Consider the following 18152-nt stretch of genomic DNA (forward strand, 5'->3'; position numbering starts at 1 on the left):
GGAATGAAATTTAGAATTTAAATTGTAGAAATTCAGTTATTAGAATAAATATGGACTGATATCATAGACTTTAAATCAATTAAAATTCGGAAAAATTTAATTTCAAAATTTTGAAAAATCTGAAGAAATATCGGGGTAAAGCGTATAATGAGAAAGTATTTCAATAGTGGAATACAAAATTTATCAGTTTATTCCTGAAATAGGAGTGGTTCGTGGTGATAAAGTTTGCTAGTACCCTGGGGGAGAAAATGGGAAATTTACAGATATGGAGCACCAAAATATAAACTAAAGGTTGATACATAAATGCATGTTCTTGATTTTGATATTATAGATATGCCTCGCCCCTTGAAATATATGGTTTATCAAAGCTGCACAATCCTGATATTCCCCTTCGACCGATTGTTTCGAGTATTCAAATTCCGCTTACCCCATTATCTAATTCTTTGAAAAATATTTTGAAAAAAATTTTATATCAAAACAAGTACTATATCGGAAACACATGGGATTTCAAAGAGAAAATTAAAAATGTAAAAATTCCTAACGAATATGTATTTATTCCGTTAGATGTGGTTTCTTCATATACAAATATTCCTATCACCATTATGAAAAGTATATTGATAAAAAAATGGGACAAAATTAAAGAATATACAGAAATACCTCGAAACAAATTTATAAAAGCTATAGAACTCACACTAACAACAACGGAGTTTAAATATGAAAATGAAATTATACAAACAAATTGATGGTTGTGCTATGGGAGCTTCCATTTCAATTTCCACAATTAGTATTAGTATTCCATTCTGTTTCCGATATGTAGCTGATTGCAATACTGCCGTACCAAAGAATCAAATTGAAAACATAAATAAAAAATTCAATTCTTATCATAAAAAACTTCAATTTACAATCGAAATCGAAGAAAATAATAAAATCAATTTTCTTGATGTCATGTAAAATTAACAATAAGATAAAAACAGAATGCTATACGAAACCAACTTGGTCATCAAGATATTTAAACTTCAATTCCTGTCATCCTATGTCACAAAAAAGATGAGTGATAATAAGTTTGGCTGATAGATCTATCCAAAGATCAGATCCTGATTTTAAATTCTTAGCTATTCAAAAAGCAAAAACTACATTGAAAGAAAATAATTATCTGGAAAAAATGATAAACAACATGTTCAGGAAAAGGATATCAATTAAAAAAAGAACTGAAACGAAACATCAAAACAAAACATTTTTCCCTACGATATGTACAAGGACTTTCCCAGTAACTATCAAACTATTTTAATAAATATGATATTAGTATAAGTCATACAGGACATAAAACGTTATCCAAATATTTCACTACATTGAAATCTAAAACATCAAAAAACAAAAGAAGTAATATTATATATCAAGTGCTTTGTAGTAATTGTGACGCTGTCTACATAGGGCAAACATCTCAGTATTTAGAAAATAGACTAAAAGGTCATGACGCGCGCCAAAGCCCCAAAACCCGCCAACAGGTACTAAAATCCAAGGAGTAGTATTCAGACTCGGAGTATATTCTAGACTAACAATAAAAACTAAACAACTAAAAAGGTTAAAAATACTATATAAGCTAAAACTCGTTCTAACTGAAATAACAATGTCTGGTGATTACAAAATATAATGATTCAGTAGTATACTGTATATCAAGGTATTTAAATTATATATCACCTTCCTCATAAGATCGAGGGATCCCCTGGAAGTTGAATTTTATTTACTTGTAGTTGCACTTGAGTTTTTTCAGGTTTAAAAGTGTCTAAATGTATTATTTGAAACGGTTGTATAATAGTTAGATTGATATTGAAAAGTAGTTCCACTAGTTTCCTATCATATTTTGTTATTTGCCATATTTCACATTCACATTTTGGACTCAGATAATAATATCGAGATTTTATATTATTTTCTGTTTCATCTAGTCCTTCATGATTTTTTCGTGATATTGTTTTTATAACTTCTCCGATTTCATTTAGAGGGTTTCAATCAATTTTCTATTACACTATATGAAATTTGTGGGTTTTTGAAATATGTTTGTATAACGGAGCTGAATTTTTCATATAAGAGATCTTTAAAACAGATATAATATTTAACTGCTGGTACTATAAAACATATTCTTTTACAAAATTTTTCAAACCTTGTTCGAAATTATGTTCAGAAAATTGTACTACAATTCTTGGATCAGTTTCATATAATTTAGTAATGGTAGGTGTAGCTGGTTCAAAATTAACTTCAGAGATTATAATTTCATTTTTCCTATATTTACTGCAGATTACGAATTTGGTATTCCTGTAATAGAATTTTCTATATTGATATGAATAGTATTATCATCATCATCAATTTCGTCATTTAATTCTTCAGATTCAACAATAAGTGACTTGGTTTCTATATTTTCATTTTTAGTATTATTTAAGAGTGTCATAAAATTATTCCATTAATCAAATTTAGGGAGGTTCATCCGGAGGATTCACCTCATTCATATTAAACTGAATCTGCGATAGTCTGTTACTATTAATGTTAATTTACTTTTTCAATGTAAAATTGAACGTTTCTATATTTCCTCTAAAATACAATTTTCAGCAATAGATACAAAAAATAAAACATTTGTTCGTAAATTAAGATATTTTCTTAATCTTCTTATGATACTTCTTTCGAATCGAATAAATTCCTCAATTTATCCCATAAGTATCAGAAACATTGGTCCTGTTGAGGAAGTGAGAGCCTTATAAATTGGTACATAATCCCAAATATTTATAGATTTTCAGAACGAACAAGAAGGTTCTTTACAAAGTTTTCACGTTCAGAATACTTTCCGTGGCTACTGCAATTAAAGCAAAAATATGGGGTATTTTATAACCCTCTACTCTCTTATTGGCTCACAAACATATTTCACTATATTCAAATCGCCGTGAATGGTTGAACATATTTAAAAGATTAAAAGTTATATCTCTCTATTTTTACCTATTTTACCTATTTTTATAAACAAAGTTTTTCAAGAAGTAATGGATATTTCAGCATCAACTTCATTTATTACATTGTTTTTAAAGATACATCATTACAGACTGATTTCTCTAATTTCAATCCGAAGTGTTTCATTGGAAGCTTGTAAATAAATGAATTATGTGTGTAAAGACTAAATCTCAACAGAACGTTCTTTTTATAGTACAAATTTATAAATAGAGGATGATTACACTCTTTTGTTTGTATCCAAATAAGTTCTATTGCGTTAAGCTCGCAATGATATGATAGAACTCATAAAACTGTAATACCGGGTTTACGAGCTTTTTCATCCACAACGTATAGAATGTAATTGACTCGATTTAGTTCGAGAGCTCCACTAACTCTGCTTTAATTGCACTATCATAATATTCAACACCTTTTCCACGTAGCCATTTCTATTTCATCTTGTCGACTGTTGAAGTGGCAATGTGTGTGGTCAGACGTTATCAATTATAATAATAAACTGATTTTTGTCACGTTTCAGGACGTTTTCAAACAATAATTGGAAGCGATATGCGTTCATGCCCTCTTGATAGTTGCAAGTTTTTTTAAACAATGTGAAAGTGAGTCTAATTTTCAGAAAATGCAACTTTATTTAGTGTTATTGTACGTTGAAAATATCAATACCCAATCCAAATTTGACGTAATTCAAAATTTCAGTATTATGAACACCACACACATACTGTTCAAATTGTTCTTTCAGGTTGTGTTGAAAATTCAAAAAGTTTATCAAGAATGTGAAAAAATTTCTTAAAAAAAGGTTTATTGCTCCACAATTCTGTAATCAGCCCGATTATCATTGATTGAATGGAGTGATGTGAACTCACGTTAACATCTGGTTTTCATATTTTTAATTTAAATATTTTGGAAATTTCTTCTTGTCGTATCGCGAACACATCAATTTATCGCATTTAAAAAAAATTAAGTTAACGTACTCAAGCCCACATTCTTCTTAAATAGGTCTCATAATGAAATAATTATTATCAATCGTATGAGAAAAAATCATGAAATTCTAGTTGCAACGTTGATGAATTTATAATGTACGAGGTATGGCTATTCAATAACGAAACTAGTGATTTAAAATATTTGTTATATTATATATATTTATTTATTATCACCTTCAATATGTACCCCTGCTCTATCCCTACATCGCTCCAAGCGGAACAGTTCGAAACTGTGCAGGAAGACATCACACATCCACACTTCATCGTGAATCATGCTTAACATCTCGGACATTTTTAAAACGCTTAAACCACTCAAAAACACGTAAACGCCACAATCATTCATTGCCACACTTTTTTCAATAAATTATAAGTTTCAGTTTTTTAAGTTTCATGTGAAATTTCACAACAACCCGTCTCTCATTTTTACGGCAAAACTAAAAAGTTTCTTTACAAACAAAGGCTACACTGGTTTGTTTATAGACACGGTAGACATCATTTAAACAAGTAGGGGTTTCAGGCTTAACGCCTAACCTTTGGTTAGGTTAGGGTTAGTGCTAGTATCGTTACTTAATAGCCATGTATATATTTTAGAAAGTAAGATTTAGAGTAGAAGTAAAACTCAATGATTCACAAAAGTAGTACTTCGAGAAACTATTATCAATTTTGTTTCTAATTTTACAGAAATATCAGTTTATTAATATGAAATAAGTTTTAAAAAAAACTATTGTGTATTCGGAATGTGAACAAATCTCGATAAAATTTAAGTTACGTAATATCCTGAATTAAACACAATTGAGCTATAAAGCTATATATATAAAGTTATGGTAGAATTACTTCTTTAATTCACTCGTTTTCTCAGTCTGCCAGCCTAGTGGTTAAGTTAAATAAGCACAACTCGTATACTTACTGGGCATAAACTAAAAGTTAAATTTAGGTGAACGAGTAGGTATTTCAGTAGTAGATCTTTCTGAAAAATTGAGCTCTAACCTCAGTATTGTTGAAACCATATTCGGAGGTCAATTGGAATTTTTGAAATCGCTGGTGATATTCTTACTGCACATACTGTCTAAGGACCACCACACCAATACTCACAATTACACTGTCAAGGTGCGTTTCGATAACCAAGTTATCGTTTTCAGAGATTGAAGACAGTTTACCTTCAGTCTCTTAAAACGATAACTTGGTCATCGAAACGCGTGTCAGTCAGTGTCATTGTGGGTCTGGGTGTAGTAGTAGTGTAAACAGTGTATTTTGTACATATCTGAAGGATTCATAGTACTTAGTATCTCTTTGTATGTACTCTTGAGAAACTTCTTTCAATGAAAAACATCTTCACTATAACAGATCAAATATCGATTTTTTACTATGGTTTCCACGCATCACTTTTGTATTTACCTTAATTTTGAATCTGAATTATGGAAATTCACATTTCCAAATCTAATCTACAATCGAAATATTCTTCCTTTATTTATTGTAGTTGATACCATCCCTATTCATTATTATTACACATAATCTGAAGAAAAATTCCCACATACGAGTATACTATTCGTGAAAATATATTATTCAGTATTTCCCTACTCTGGTAAACTAAATGGTTTTCATTAAACTTTCATAATTATGAAAATATTTAAACAGAATATTGCAATTTTATTATGGGCGATTATAAGTGTAGGAATGATATATGCTGTAATTTAAATACACATCCCGAATTTAAAGTATTTTATGGTATTAGAAATTGATAAGTTTTTGAAAGAAGTTTCTGTCGTCTTTCTAAAATGTAGATTAGATTACTAAAGAAAATAGGTGAAATAGTTGTAAGCGTGAATAGTAATCTCTCTCCTAATAGTAATGTGAAATAAATAGTTTCGAACAAGCAGGCTGCACAAATTGAGCTGACTTATGTGTTGAGGGTTAGTCACAATATTAATATTTCATAGCCCCAGCACACCCATTGGGCATTTTTTGGAGAACTAGAGAGGTTAGGAACAGTACATGGTAATGAAAATATTACGAGTATTGTGTAACATGTTCAGTTTCGAATACTAAAACAGAAGTGCGAAGAAATTAGCCACTGTGTTATTTGATATTACAAGGTGAATCAGTAGAAGTGATATATCCATAATTCTATACTTCTGATATTTTTTTCATTAGAAAAAAAACTTCATAACGAGATTAATGGCAAACGTAATAGGGAAAATAAATTAAAAACTTTAATCAAATTGCATACAGGAAGATTGTATTTTGTTCAAGTTATCAAGCGAACATTTCCGCAAGAATTCAGTTGAATTTTTTATTTGCCGGTACATGTAGTAGGGTAGCCCCACTATTTGTTTTTTACTGGTTATAAATAATTGAGAAGCTTTTTGTGCATACTACTGAATAAACTATCTACGAGTACATTTTGGATACCGAGAAGTTCTTGAAATGTTAATCAGTATTCACGGAAATTTATTAATAGGTTGATTATTCAAGGACTGCAGCCGCCTACGTTTCGAAAATTTTTAGCATATACTTACAAAAAAACATCGCAATTTTTTGTTAGATGAGGTAATTTGAGTTAATATCATATGATCGTGGTTTTTCTGTTCTTATTGTTGAAACCATTTTTCTAAATCACCAATTACTAGGTGGAAGGAAAATATTGTTTCATTCTGTCAGTTTCAAGAAAATGTTGCAATGCATACAACCAAATAAAAAATAAAAATCTATAAATAATATAGTTTAATTCAAGGATCGGAAAATAATTTACTACTGTTACAACAGCCTTATTACAATAAACGGTTAATTTCAAAATTTCTGAAAGTCTCAACTGTTTAAAGAGAAGTCAAATATGCAAATAGAATGATACTATTTGGTTTTTTCTTGATTTCAGTAGATACAAAACTCATATATTTTATTTTAGTATAATCAATTTTTTCTTATGAATTGGTATATTATTTTTTGGAAAACGATTTTATACAAGTTATTGTTTAAATTGTTCCCAGCTATTTGAGAGAACATTGTGGCATTAGCACATAACCACATTTTTTCAATTTACTAAGTGAGGGAATTTATTTGTATTGGCACCAAGGGCAGACAAAATTTTTAAGTCAACATTTTTTGGTTACATAGTTTGTCGCGGTTTGCTGATTAATAAACGAAAAAAGTGACAACATATAATTACACTCCTTTTCAAAATTGTATGCCTTCACGACATTGCAGGTTCACGACAGAGTGGATGAAAGCTATTCCGAAGGAAACCTGTTATATGTTTATGGGATAAATAGATAGTTAGCCAAGCGCAGCACTTTGAACTAGACTTATTCAAACTTTTTGTTACCTCTGCACTTTCTTATTAGTAAAATAATTCACTGTCTTAATCAGGGCTTGTATATTGATGGCAGAAGCTATGAAATAAAGAAAAGCAGAATAGCAATATTTCTGACTATGCATTTGATTAACTAATTGAAGCCCCTTCACTACATTTGGAATAATCACTTAAAACTTGTAAGTGATTAGAATTATATTTGAAATCATAACTAGAGGTAGATAATTCACAACACTCATGGCTTTTTGAATTGAACTTATATTCATGAAAATCGATCCAGAAAATTAGATATAATTGTTCTTAGGTCATTGTAGAAAGTCCATCATACCACCAAAGAAAAGGTTGTAGATAAAAATTTAAACGAGTTTCTATCTCCGTGAATTATAGATTGTTGTAAAAATACAAAAACTATTCAAAAAAACAGTCTCAAACCCAAATTTCGATACTTTCATCGTAACTCCAAGTAATTCTTGAGAACAGCTCAACAAAACTCTGAATGTTTGCACTATTTTAAAACATAAAAATTGAGGCAAGTGAAAGAAAAAATACTACTTCCAAAAAAGAATGATTTTTACTTCCATAGCCCAGAAAATTACAATCAATAATATTTATTGATAAGGTATAAAATTAATTTTTCTATCCATTACGATATTCTTTGAGGAAAATAAATATCACCTAGAGCCATCACTTTATTAATTTTATTCTTTTGTGTGATATAGAGCTCGTCCCTTCAGTATTCTCCCCTACTTGCTCATTCTTGAAAACACATTATTCCTTATTACTATATTTAATAATGAGTTTGGCCTCCCCCAAATTATTCATAATTCTATGCAGCTTCTAGTCATAGAGGATTTTCAATTTTCGATAATTGAATACTAATTTACATTAATGTAATCATTACAGTATATATTCAATTATAAAAATTGTTATTCATATCCTAGGTCATCTACAGTTCGAAATGATATGAGATTTGTTAATGTCAAATTATATTTTGATAAAAAACGAAACGTTAAAAACATTTTCTATAAAAATTAATTAAATGAGACCTGAAACTAACGTCATTTATTCATGAGAGAACAATCCAGAAGTAGTTATTTTATATTGAATATTATAATATTTTTGTTTGTGCTGATATGTGAAAGCTCGCATTGTCGTGGAGGAAAATGATTCTGTAATTGGTTTCCCTGATTTTTGCGAACACTTCTGACAAACAAATGCTGGAGTACCATTCAAAATTGAGCACTGCTCTACTGGAATAGTAGCGACAGTTGTTCAAAAAATAGGCAACCATCTTCTTCGAAGCGCTTCGTGCGCGAATAACCTGTTGGATTTGGCTCGTCTTGAAAGATCCATAAAGGCGATTGGTTTTTATTTCACGTTCATATTCCATGATTCTTCGCCTGTCAAGATCTTAATTTTTGAAGCGCCGCGATTGAATCTTTTCAATTGTCTGGCACAACAGCCGATTTTTGATGACCTTCGCGAAATTCATCCTCTAGCAAAGTACGACCACGATTGCATTCGGAATACCAGCGAAACACGGTAGCTCGAGATGGTGCTTCATTACCAAAAGACGAAGTGAGTTGATCAGCACATTGCTGTTGGTTTAATCCACGTCGAGGCATAGAGAATGATCACATGAAAATGTTCGCGATTTACATACACATTTACTTCATTGTTACCATATCTCAAAACTTAAGTAGTAGCCCTTGTATTCTCATAGTGAAAAATTAATTAAGGATTAATTCTGCAATTTGGGGTCTCCAATTTTCTCATACCCACTATAGCTCAACCAAATTGAATGATGTGACGTACTGAGCAAAACTCATTTATTTTCCAATCTTATCAAGTAAAACCTCAAAATTACCTACATTTTTTTGAAAAACTGTTAAATAGAATCAGAATGCGAGGATCAACAAGTTGTTGGAACTTAATTTTATTGTTGGTTTTTGGTTTTTAACTAAGAGTTTTGAACAAAGTTCCTAATTAAGATATATTATTGTAAAGGAGAATTCTATAGTAACAATGTAGGAAATTTCAACGATGCAAAAATCTACATCAAACAACAGAATATGTACTATGTTAAATTTGGATTTCCTCTAGTTATTCCCCAGTATTCAACGAAATATTGTTTTCTAATTATTTATATAAACCTTATTGTTCTTTCAAGTTTTAAACATTACTTTAGCGTTCCATCCTAATGTATCAATAATTTGTAATAAAATTGTATAGTAATTTTTAGTCATCAAGTAATAGTAGATCACAAGTTAGAGATTAGTAGGTGGTATATATGTCTGGAATTCACCTATTAGAAAAATACACAATGGCAAAATAATTGTAAGTGTACTGCTTGAACTAACGTTATCTATCTTCTTTCTTCACTTTAACTACTTCTGCACTATCTTTCTATCTTTACTCACACTTTACCAATTCCAAGCAACGAATTTGGTGTAAAAAATTAGCCATATAACTGGTTTCACTGCACTTGGTTGATTGTATTTCCAGGTATCATGCAGTTCCTGTCCAGTAACAACGCCATCTGTAGTTACTACAAGAATAATTCGGCAAAGTTCACAGCCTGAGGCATCTGGTCCGTGCTGTAGCTCAAATTGCGTACACGGTACATCAGCATCGACATCTTTGAGACAACTAAGGGACCACAGTGACGGTATCGCTGGCATTGCAGCTGATTCCCTAAGAATCAATGGTGCTATGCGGAATTTCCGCCAGGTATGAGACGATGGATAAAGTCACACCGATAATAAAATTGTTATATAGGGATCTCACATATAAAAATTGGGCCATCTTGTGGCCCGCCGTAAAACTAACTGGATATTCAATTATAATTCAGAAATTAGTCCTTGAATGTTTGGATACATCAATTAGGGATTTTTAGAATGGATTTTTATTTTTATTACTGGATGATATCCATCATATTTTGATATAGTGTAAAAATAGAACAGAACAACAGATAAGAATATATAATTAGAAAAATATTCTACTGAAAATCTTAATGCACACTTAATCCACAATCATATATATTATTTGAATATTATTCTATCTTAAATGGAAAACATTTTAAAAATTATTACAATACTAATGATTATATTGGTTATATATATATATATATATATATATATATATATATATATATATATATATATATATATATATCATTTAATATTTGCCAAAATAACAAATATAGCCGTTATAGAATACATTAGCCCAGCTGAGAAATCAGATAAATTGTCGAAATGTCTTTCTCCATTATAGATCTGGAGCAAATTAACGTCTTTATACTCTAAACTCTAAACTAAATGATGAACCAGTCACTCAAAGGCTACTGATAATTTCTACATTACATCTTCCAAGTTATGAAACGTTTACTAAACGACATCTTCGTTTATAGGCAACTTGTGCGTGAGAATATTTTTTTTAAATTAAATATTAAATGTTTTTTACAACGTACTCAGCAGCCTAGGAACCTTCGAGCAGATTTTTTAAATTCAGTTGGAGGTGGATATTTTGAAATTTGCTACAAATTATATTATTTTTTGTTTATATTTATCGTAAACTTACTATAAGTATCAAATTATTAGGAACCACAAGAACTTTGTACCTCATTGATCGTATGAACATAAGAACAATTGAAAGAAGACTACAATAGATTACTTTGAAAAAATACTGTATACAATGAATGATACCTAGAAGACATTTTCGTAATTGACGTAGTTGATTTATCAACACGTCTTCCGATTTGTATTAGAATCAAATGGCTCATACTAAATTTTGTGTAGTTATTCTGGAATAAGGATTTGACCAAATGAATACCCAAAATGTTATAAACTCCAATACGCAAAAGTTTTGGCGATCATCACATAATAAAGGATATGTGACAACCTATTTTCTATAAAATCATAAATCATAAACAGCTTCAACGTGCTAATGAAACCCTTAAAAAAGTCAAGCTAAATTAATAATTGCTATAGAAACCGTCTAGTAGATTACCTCTGCGTTTAAGCCTGTAAATACTTTGATATAGTAAGAAAACCATTTATGCAATAATTTTTTTCTGTCTTTGTTTTGGTAAATTATAATAAAACGTTGAAACTTTTAAATTTGAAATCTTACTATTTTCATTCAGATGTACAGATATACGCAGGTCTATAATAGTCTATATATTCTATATATTTCAAATCAAGCACCCTGTATATTTTCACATTTTAGCAGCCTGACTCGTATCTATGAAATGTTTAATAAAACTTCTCCAACACGTTCTAAGCAATACTATTCGTTTCTTCAAATTGAAATAATATTTTCAGCAAATTTCCGAAGTAAGTCTTAGCATAAAGAAATTTGTAAAATAAATAAAATATATAATATAACTAAATAATGCCCGTTACTATCATTGATCTTGATTTTGTGGGAAATGTTTTTTTAATAGCTAAACCTATCCAGAAAGACCAGCAATTAAAAAAAATTGTTGAATGAGGAATGTTTACAGATTTGTTCATGTATTAAATGTGAGTGTTAAATAGTAAATTCCAAATTGAAATACAAATACATTGGCACATTTCATTTGATGTGTATATATTTCTATAAATTATTAAGAGTATTTGACGCATCGAGAAATTTTTTACATTGATCCCCTTTCTGTTAACTACTATCAAGTGTTCTGTAAGAATATCGACCTTATACTTTTTAATATTAATGCTATCTTGACAGAAATTATTCTGAGAATAATTTAATTTTAGATCAACATAAATTTTAAATTGAAATACAAAATACGTGTATATCCTTACCATGAACTCTTCTCGGTATTTATTTGGATACTAGGCCCCTGCATGCTGAAGAATATGATAGCTTGCTTCTATTTATGAAATAGTATACAAAGAAACATACCTGTACTTTTCAAATTTGATTTCAGTTAATGATATCATAATAGGACTCAGTTGCAGGCAAACTTTTTTTCATTAAAGACATTTTAGTTATCTGTAAACAGGTAAAAGTCAAAATATAGATGTCTTCGGATGCTTTAGCCTAGCTTTCTCCTCTTTCCAAGAAGACGTTATGAATTCATGTTTATTATTTTATTATGATTCATTGATATAAAAAAACTTTGTATGCCACGTAAGGGTTCCACACAATTTGTTGTTGATTTATAGTCATGGTACGTTTTGTTATTAGCTGTTTTTGAAACCTCAATTCACAATCGAACATATTCTAATATTAGTTAACTATAGTTCATTTATAAAACCAGCTGAGCAATAAATTAATCATTCGACAAAAATCCGTAAGGTTACTTAATAAGACTTGATTTTCTATTCATTTTTTATTGTTAATTTTTTAGATTGAATATTAGAATGAAAATTCTGCACATTGTTTGCATAAAATAAGCCAAAACAGAAACTACAAACTACCTTCAAATTATGATATTCAGATTTATTGATTATATTCAAAACATTTATTTCATTCACAGCTTACGGAACTGACTACCATAGATAATAATTTCATTTTAGTCTCGTGATAAAGTAGATATATAGGTTTTGTAAGAGTGTCAAAAGTATCAATTATTTTCTGTCACCTGAAAAAGGGGGCAAAAAGTAAAATGCTACTATTGCATTGAAACAACAAGAGTAACTTCCATTTCTGAACGCAGTTGTCTAATGCCAAACAGAATGCTTAATTATTATTTATAAAAAACCAGTGTTATTACTCTATTATAGTAAAGATGGGAGCAAAAAACAATAAAGCAAAAATTCTGAATTGTAATGTCTATCCAGTTAGGTAAATGTCCTTTTGGGATACCGGTAATTGAAGAGCAGATCCCATGGAAACATGACAACTCTCAACAAAAACAGTAATTAGCATATTTATACAGAAAATTCTAGTCCTTCACTTAGATATTTTACACAAATAATATGATAATTCGAATATGCAATTTGGTCATGGCTTTTCTCACATTCAGTATTTTAATATTGATTTTATTTATATAGGCAAAAGTTTAAATACGTCATTATTTCTATATGTATTGAAATTGGTAAAATATTAAAATTGAGAAAATACTTTTAGAAAGATATTCATAAATTAGCGGAAGTTCATCCCGCTATAAATAACTTGAAATTATTCGACCAACTCTTTCAATTGTGCAGTTTCGAACAATTAATTCTATTTCACAAAAACAGTTTAGGAAGCTCTTAATACAATGTCCTCCTCTTCAATGTTCATATTCAATAATCTGGAGTATGATTGTAAGTGATAGATATGATTAAGTGTTGCTGAGTACGAATTATATTAACTTTATATTTATTTACTTAAATTATGCAGTATAATGTATAAACGGTATTTTTTATTTCTGTTACACTGTTCACGTTCAAGAGTTGTTCACTACGTTTGGTTCTCTACAAGTTTTCTTGATTTCACAAGACAGGTACCTACGACGTAATTTGGCTGTATTATGGTACCAGGGGCGCTGAATAATTAGCATATACTAGGACAGCTGGCACACAAAGTACACACATTATTCAGTCAATAACTCAAAAAATAATGCTACTTTTGCAACAAAAACTCTGTTTTTCCCTATGCACTCTTTAGTTGAAACATTTATTATTATTCTCACCTTTTCAAGGGCAGCAAAGTTTATTAGCAATTTTCCTTCTTGAAGCTGAACAAATTTGATGTAAATCTTCATAATTCCACCAGACACACAACAATACTTTCCTTTTAAATTGACCTCTCTGTGCGACGGGTTCTGGTGATTGTCTTTTGTATAACCAGAGATTTTCCATGTTCAGATTGTTTCGATAAATACGTTATCCATTTTTCATCCCAAGTAACAACTTTTAAAAATTTTACCTAATAATTTTAAATGGCGATGTATGGTATCTTTGGAAAGTACAAGGAAATCCAATAATCAGCAAATGCTGGAAATTTGGTTTTCTTCTGATTCCCTTGTAACATCATTATCCCAGGTGGACGACCTGAGCGCGAACCATCTTAAGCGTCAATCCCACTATTAAAATGATTGACCAACACTGTGCCGTTCGCTCATTAACTGTTTCCCCTTGATTTCACATATTTTTCTTTCTGCCACGACTGCTCTGAACTTTTGCTTCCAATAATAGCTAAACAATTTCACATTTATAGCACTTCATACTATTTTTTATAAGAACGTACTGTGTCGTCAATAAACAAAGAGAGAATTACTATAAGGAAGTCAAACAATGGTACTCTTCATAGAATTATACACTAGTCTTAACAACTTGCGACATGTTTAAGTTGACACGTAGGAATTTTCACACATGAAAATTGACATTACTTATGAGAAACTCTCTGTATATATGTGGAATTTATACGGTGCGGTCAGCTAAACTTGTTTTCCACCTAACTCTAAGACAAAAATATGATTTACTTACAAATACACTTTAAGTCTTGTTTGTAGTTCATTCTAACACATTTTGTCTTGGCTCAAATAAATTTCGAGGTATTTATTTGAAATAAACACCAATGGTAGTTGACAATCTCAAAAAATAGTACATTTAAGTAATTATATAATCTTTACATACGCATACATTATTAATTCAAAACGATAATTCGAGTTGTTATTAAAATTTTTTATTATATCATTACAGTATATAATCTAGAGTAAGATATTAAAATATTTCACTTATATCAAAAAAGAAACATTAGTTAATATTTCAACTTATTAAACTGGAAAACAATCATTTAAATATGTAATTAAATGGTATTCAACCTAAAAGTGGATGGCAATGAAACCGAAATATTTACCAATATTTTTATAAATAGGAACCCACTATGCAATTGTTCACATCAATTTTTCAATTTGACAATTCTATATTTAAATTCTCATCCAATTCATTACACAATAATTAACTAGAATATTTAATTTTTCATGTGATATACTCATTTTATTATGGATACTATAGAAAGACTAAATAAATTTATGTATTAGGTATGACCCTTATTCGCAATGTACAGCTTTCCGAGTTTATTATTAGTTTGCCAGTAGTGAGCCTAGACGAAATATTTTGGAACGAACTTTAGATACAATCTAATTGGAATGTGAAAACGAACCCAACAACCACCAAATGCGTTGAATATTGATCTCGTTTATAAAAAATAGGGTCGAGCCATCGTATAATATAAAGTAAATTTAAAAAATAAAATCACGTGGTAATAATATTTTAGTTTCAACCGTGCGGTTGGTTTGATAGTTACGAAACGGCATCGGTATTTTTCTGAAATTCATATGGTCACGTAAATTTTATCAATCCCAGACACACCTGATATTTATTTGAAACTTCTTTGTTTTTCAAAGCCACAAAAATATTTAGGAATACAATTAAATGGATCCTATCGCGTTATAATTCAAGCTTTCGTGATTGTTTATTCATATACGGTGTCCAACTAAAAGAATCCACGCTAATGAGCTGCAGAAGTTATATCTAACTAAAAAAAATAATGGAATAGGTCGACCTTGATTTTGAGGGGAGACGTTCTATGATAATATTTTTACCTCTCTACTCTACACAGATTAAAAGGGGCAGTCCTGTTTTGAAAAATCTTCACAGCCTTCTCATTATTTAAGTTGTCAATTGGTTTGTGAATATTACTGTTTCAATAAACTAAATTTAGATGATATTTCTTTGAAAAATGATTGTTGGAATTTTTCAAATTCATGAGACTTCGGATAGCACACCTGCTGTTTGTCTTAATGTCTTCAGAATATTAATTCATCTTTCTTAATGTATTGTATTTATGTTTGGTAAGATTTCTAAATTATTTTGGGCCATCTGAATTTGATGAAATCCAAAGACCAAATCCAATTTGGATAGAATTGGTATTGTTCTATTTTATTTAAAGGGGTAACTATATTTGGAGAGGGATATCTATATCGCGAAGTTTTATCGTTGAGATTGCATACATTTAGGAGGACTCTAAACTAAAACGAAAATGAAGGCTCTGAAGTTTACGAGTATATTTGCTTTTTTCCTGTAAGATTTGTAGTACATATTCGATGTTTAATCTTACTTGTAAGGTTTTCGTGGGAATATGAATATTATTTTAGATAAGAGTATGATAAGCCACCCCACGACGATCATCATGAAACTCTATACATAGACTATGGATGATACGAGAAATCGATTCATCATATCTATGCGGAAACATTTACTTCCGGAGATAGCGAAAGTGGCCCTTATCTCAGGAAGGCTAACAGATATCGAGCCATGGATAAATTTGTTCGATAGATATCATCAAGATCTATCTGTATGTGAAAAGTTATTATGATTGACACATGTGCAGAAGAGTTTCTGTCAAAAAAGTATGCTATCAAAAAACCTCACCTAACCTTACAAAACTTACTAAAATTTCATTTTATTCATTAATTTTTATTATACAGGATAATTTTCATCGAAATATATAATAATAGAATTATTTTATATTTGTAAAATATCTAAATGAAGGTTCTTACGTAACATTCTATATGTTTTCTGTTGAATTTCAGGTCATACTTGAACAAATTTATAGTATTGACTGAAATTTGAACAATATTTAACGACTAAGTGTTCCTATATACAAAACATGATCCCTGTCGAAAATATATGGTACATTTTTATGGATCACGATGAAGTTCTAGTTATTATTCGTTTGATGGTTGAATTTTACGTTACTGCCTATTATGAGATGATCAGTATAAAACAGTAAATTTTTATGTTTCTTTTGTGAGTTTACCTGAAATATGTATAAAACGTTACTATCATGAACAAAGCAGACATAAACAAGAAGCGTTATTACTTTTATCGCGCAGTCCATGAATTTAACTGATATATTAAAGAATTTTTCCTTTTTTCGTTTGATTTTTATTTCAGATTCTGTCACTATGATCAAATCTTTGCACTGATTATTTTTGCAATTAATTCCGTTCGTGTAATTCTTATAAATTCAGTCGCAGTAGCATGGTAGATTGAAACTATTCTATACGGACTAGAATAGAAGTTCAGCCATGCATAAGTATGAAAAAAATGGATTATATCAGCTATTCAAAACTGGGGAAAAATTTATATAGAAATATATAATAGAAACATTCCAAATATGTTGTTAAGAAATTCCATCACTTTTCATGAATCTATGATAGAGATTCATCGTTAAACCGTTGTTCAGCGCCCCAGCGAAGTCTTTAAGTTTCTCATATAAAATGATTTAGAATTCAAATCGGGTGGAAAGGGAGGCTATTCAATATAACCTTTTGTACCAATGTCACATCTGAATAACCTCGAAACATTCATATTAAATTGAGTTAGCATTGAGAAATCCTTAAAGGTCTCAATGATTTTTTTGTAAAAATGTAATTTGATTATTAAGCAGCATTTTATACGTAAATCTTTCGGTTCAGTGAGGTACATGAATTATGGTTAGATCTTCTCAACTACATTATATATTTGAAAACCAATTTATGAATGTATGGGTGCTAGTTTTAGGGTCGAGGATGGTGAAGATGTAACACAATAAACAAAATTTGATAACTACTTAAACTTACTATATATACATCAGCAAATCAATATACAAAAAAATAAATACAAAACGTAAAACTAAACTAAGTCGCGCGTGCCGAACTTCTAGGAGCTGTGAGACTCAGCAGAGATCAAGGGAGTTCGTGAACTGCTCGCTGCGATGTCCCGTTTCAAAACGTCTCGCCTGGGTCCGTGTTATTGTGTTAGTTTTTCATAAAACGTGTACCAGGTATATAAGGTTATAAAAGAAATTAGACTAGGAATTCCTCAAAAGAAAGTAACTTGAAATTTCCTGGGTCAGGTATCGGTCAGACAGGGGAGGAAGGATTGTTGTTTTAATAAGGTATG

At 30.0% G+C, this 18152-nt stretch overlaps 1 protein-coding gene across 1 annotated transcript in view; it reads left to right on the forward strand.

Annotated features, from left to right (window-relative positions):
• The window catches only part of LOC130451133 (small conductance calcium-activated potassium channel protein), a 110853-nt gene that overhangs the window by 43082 nt on the left and 49619 nt on the right, over positions 1-18152 (forward strand). The window contains exon 4 of the mRNA XM_056789951.1: positions 9778-10002. Within this exon, the coding sequence (XP_056645929.1) occupies positions 9778-10002 (225 nt within the window). The remainder of the gene's footprint in view (positions 1-9777; positions 10003-18152) is intronic.

The sequence above is a fragment of the Diorhabda sublineata genome, chromosome X (genome assembly GCF_026230105.1).
Source record: "Diorhabda sublineata isolate icDioSubl1.1 chromosome X, icDioSubl1.1, whole genome shotgun sequence".
NCBI lineage: Eukaryota > Metazoa > Arthropoda > Insecta > Coleoptera > Chrysomelidae > Diorhabda > Diorhabda sublineata.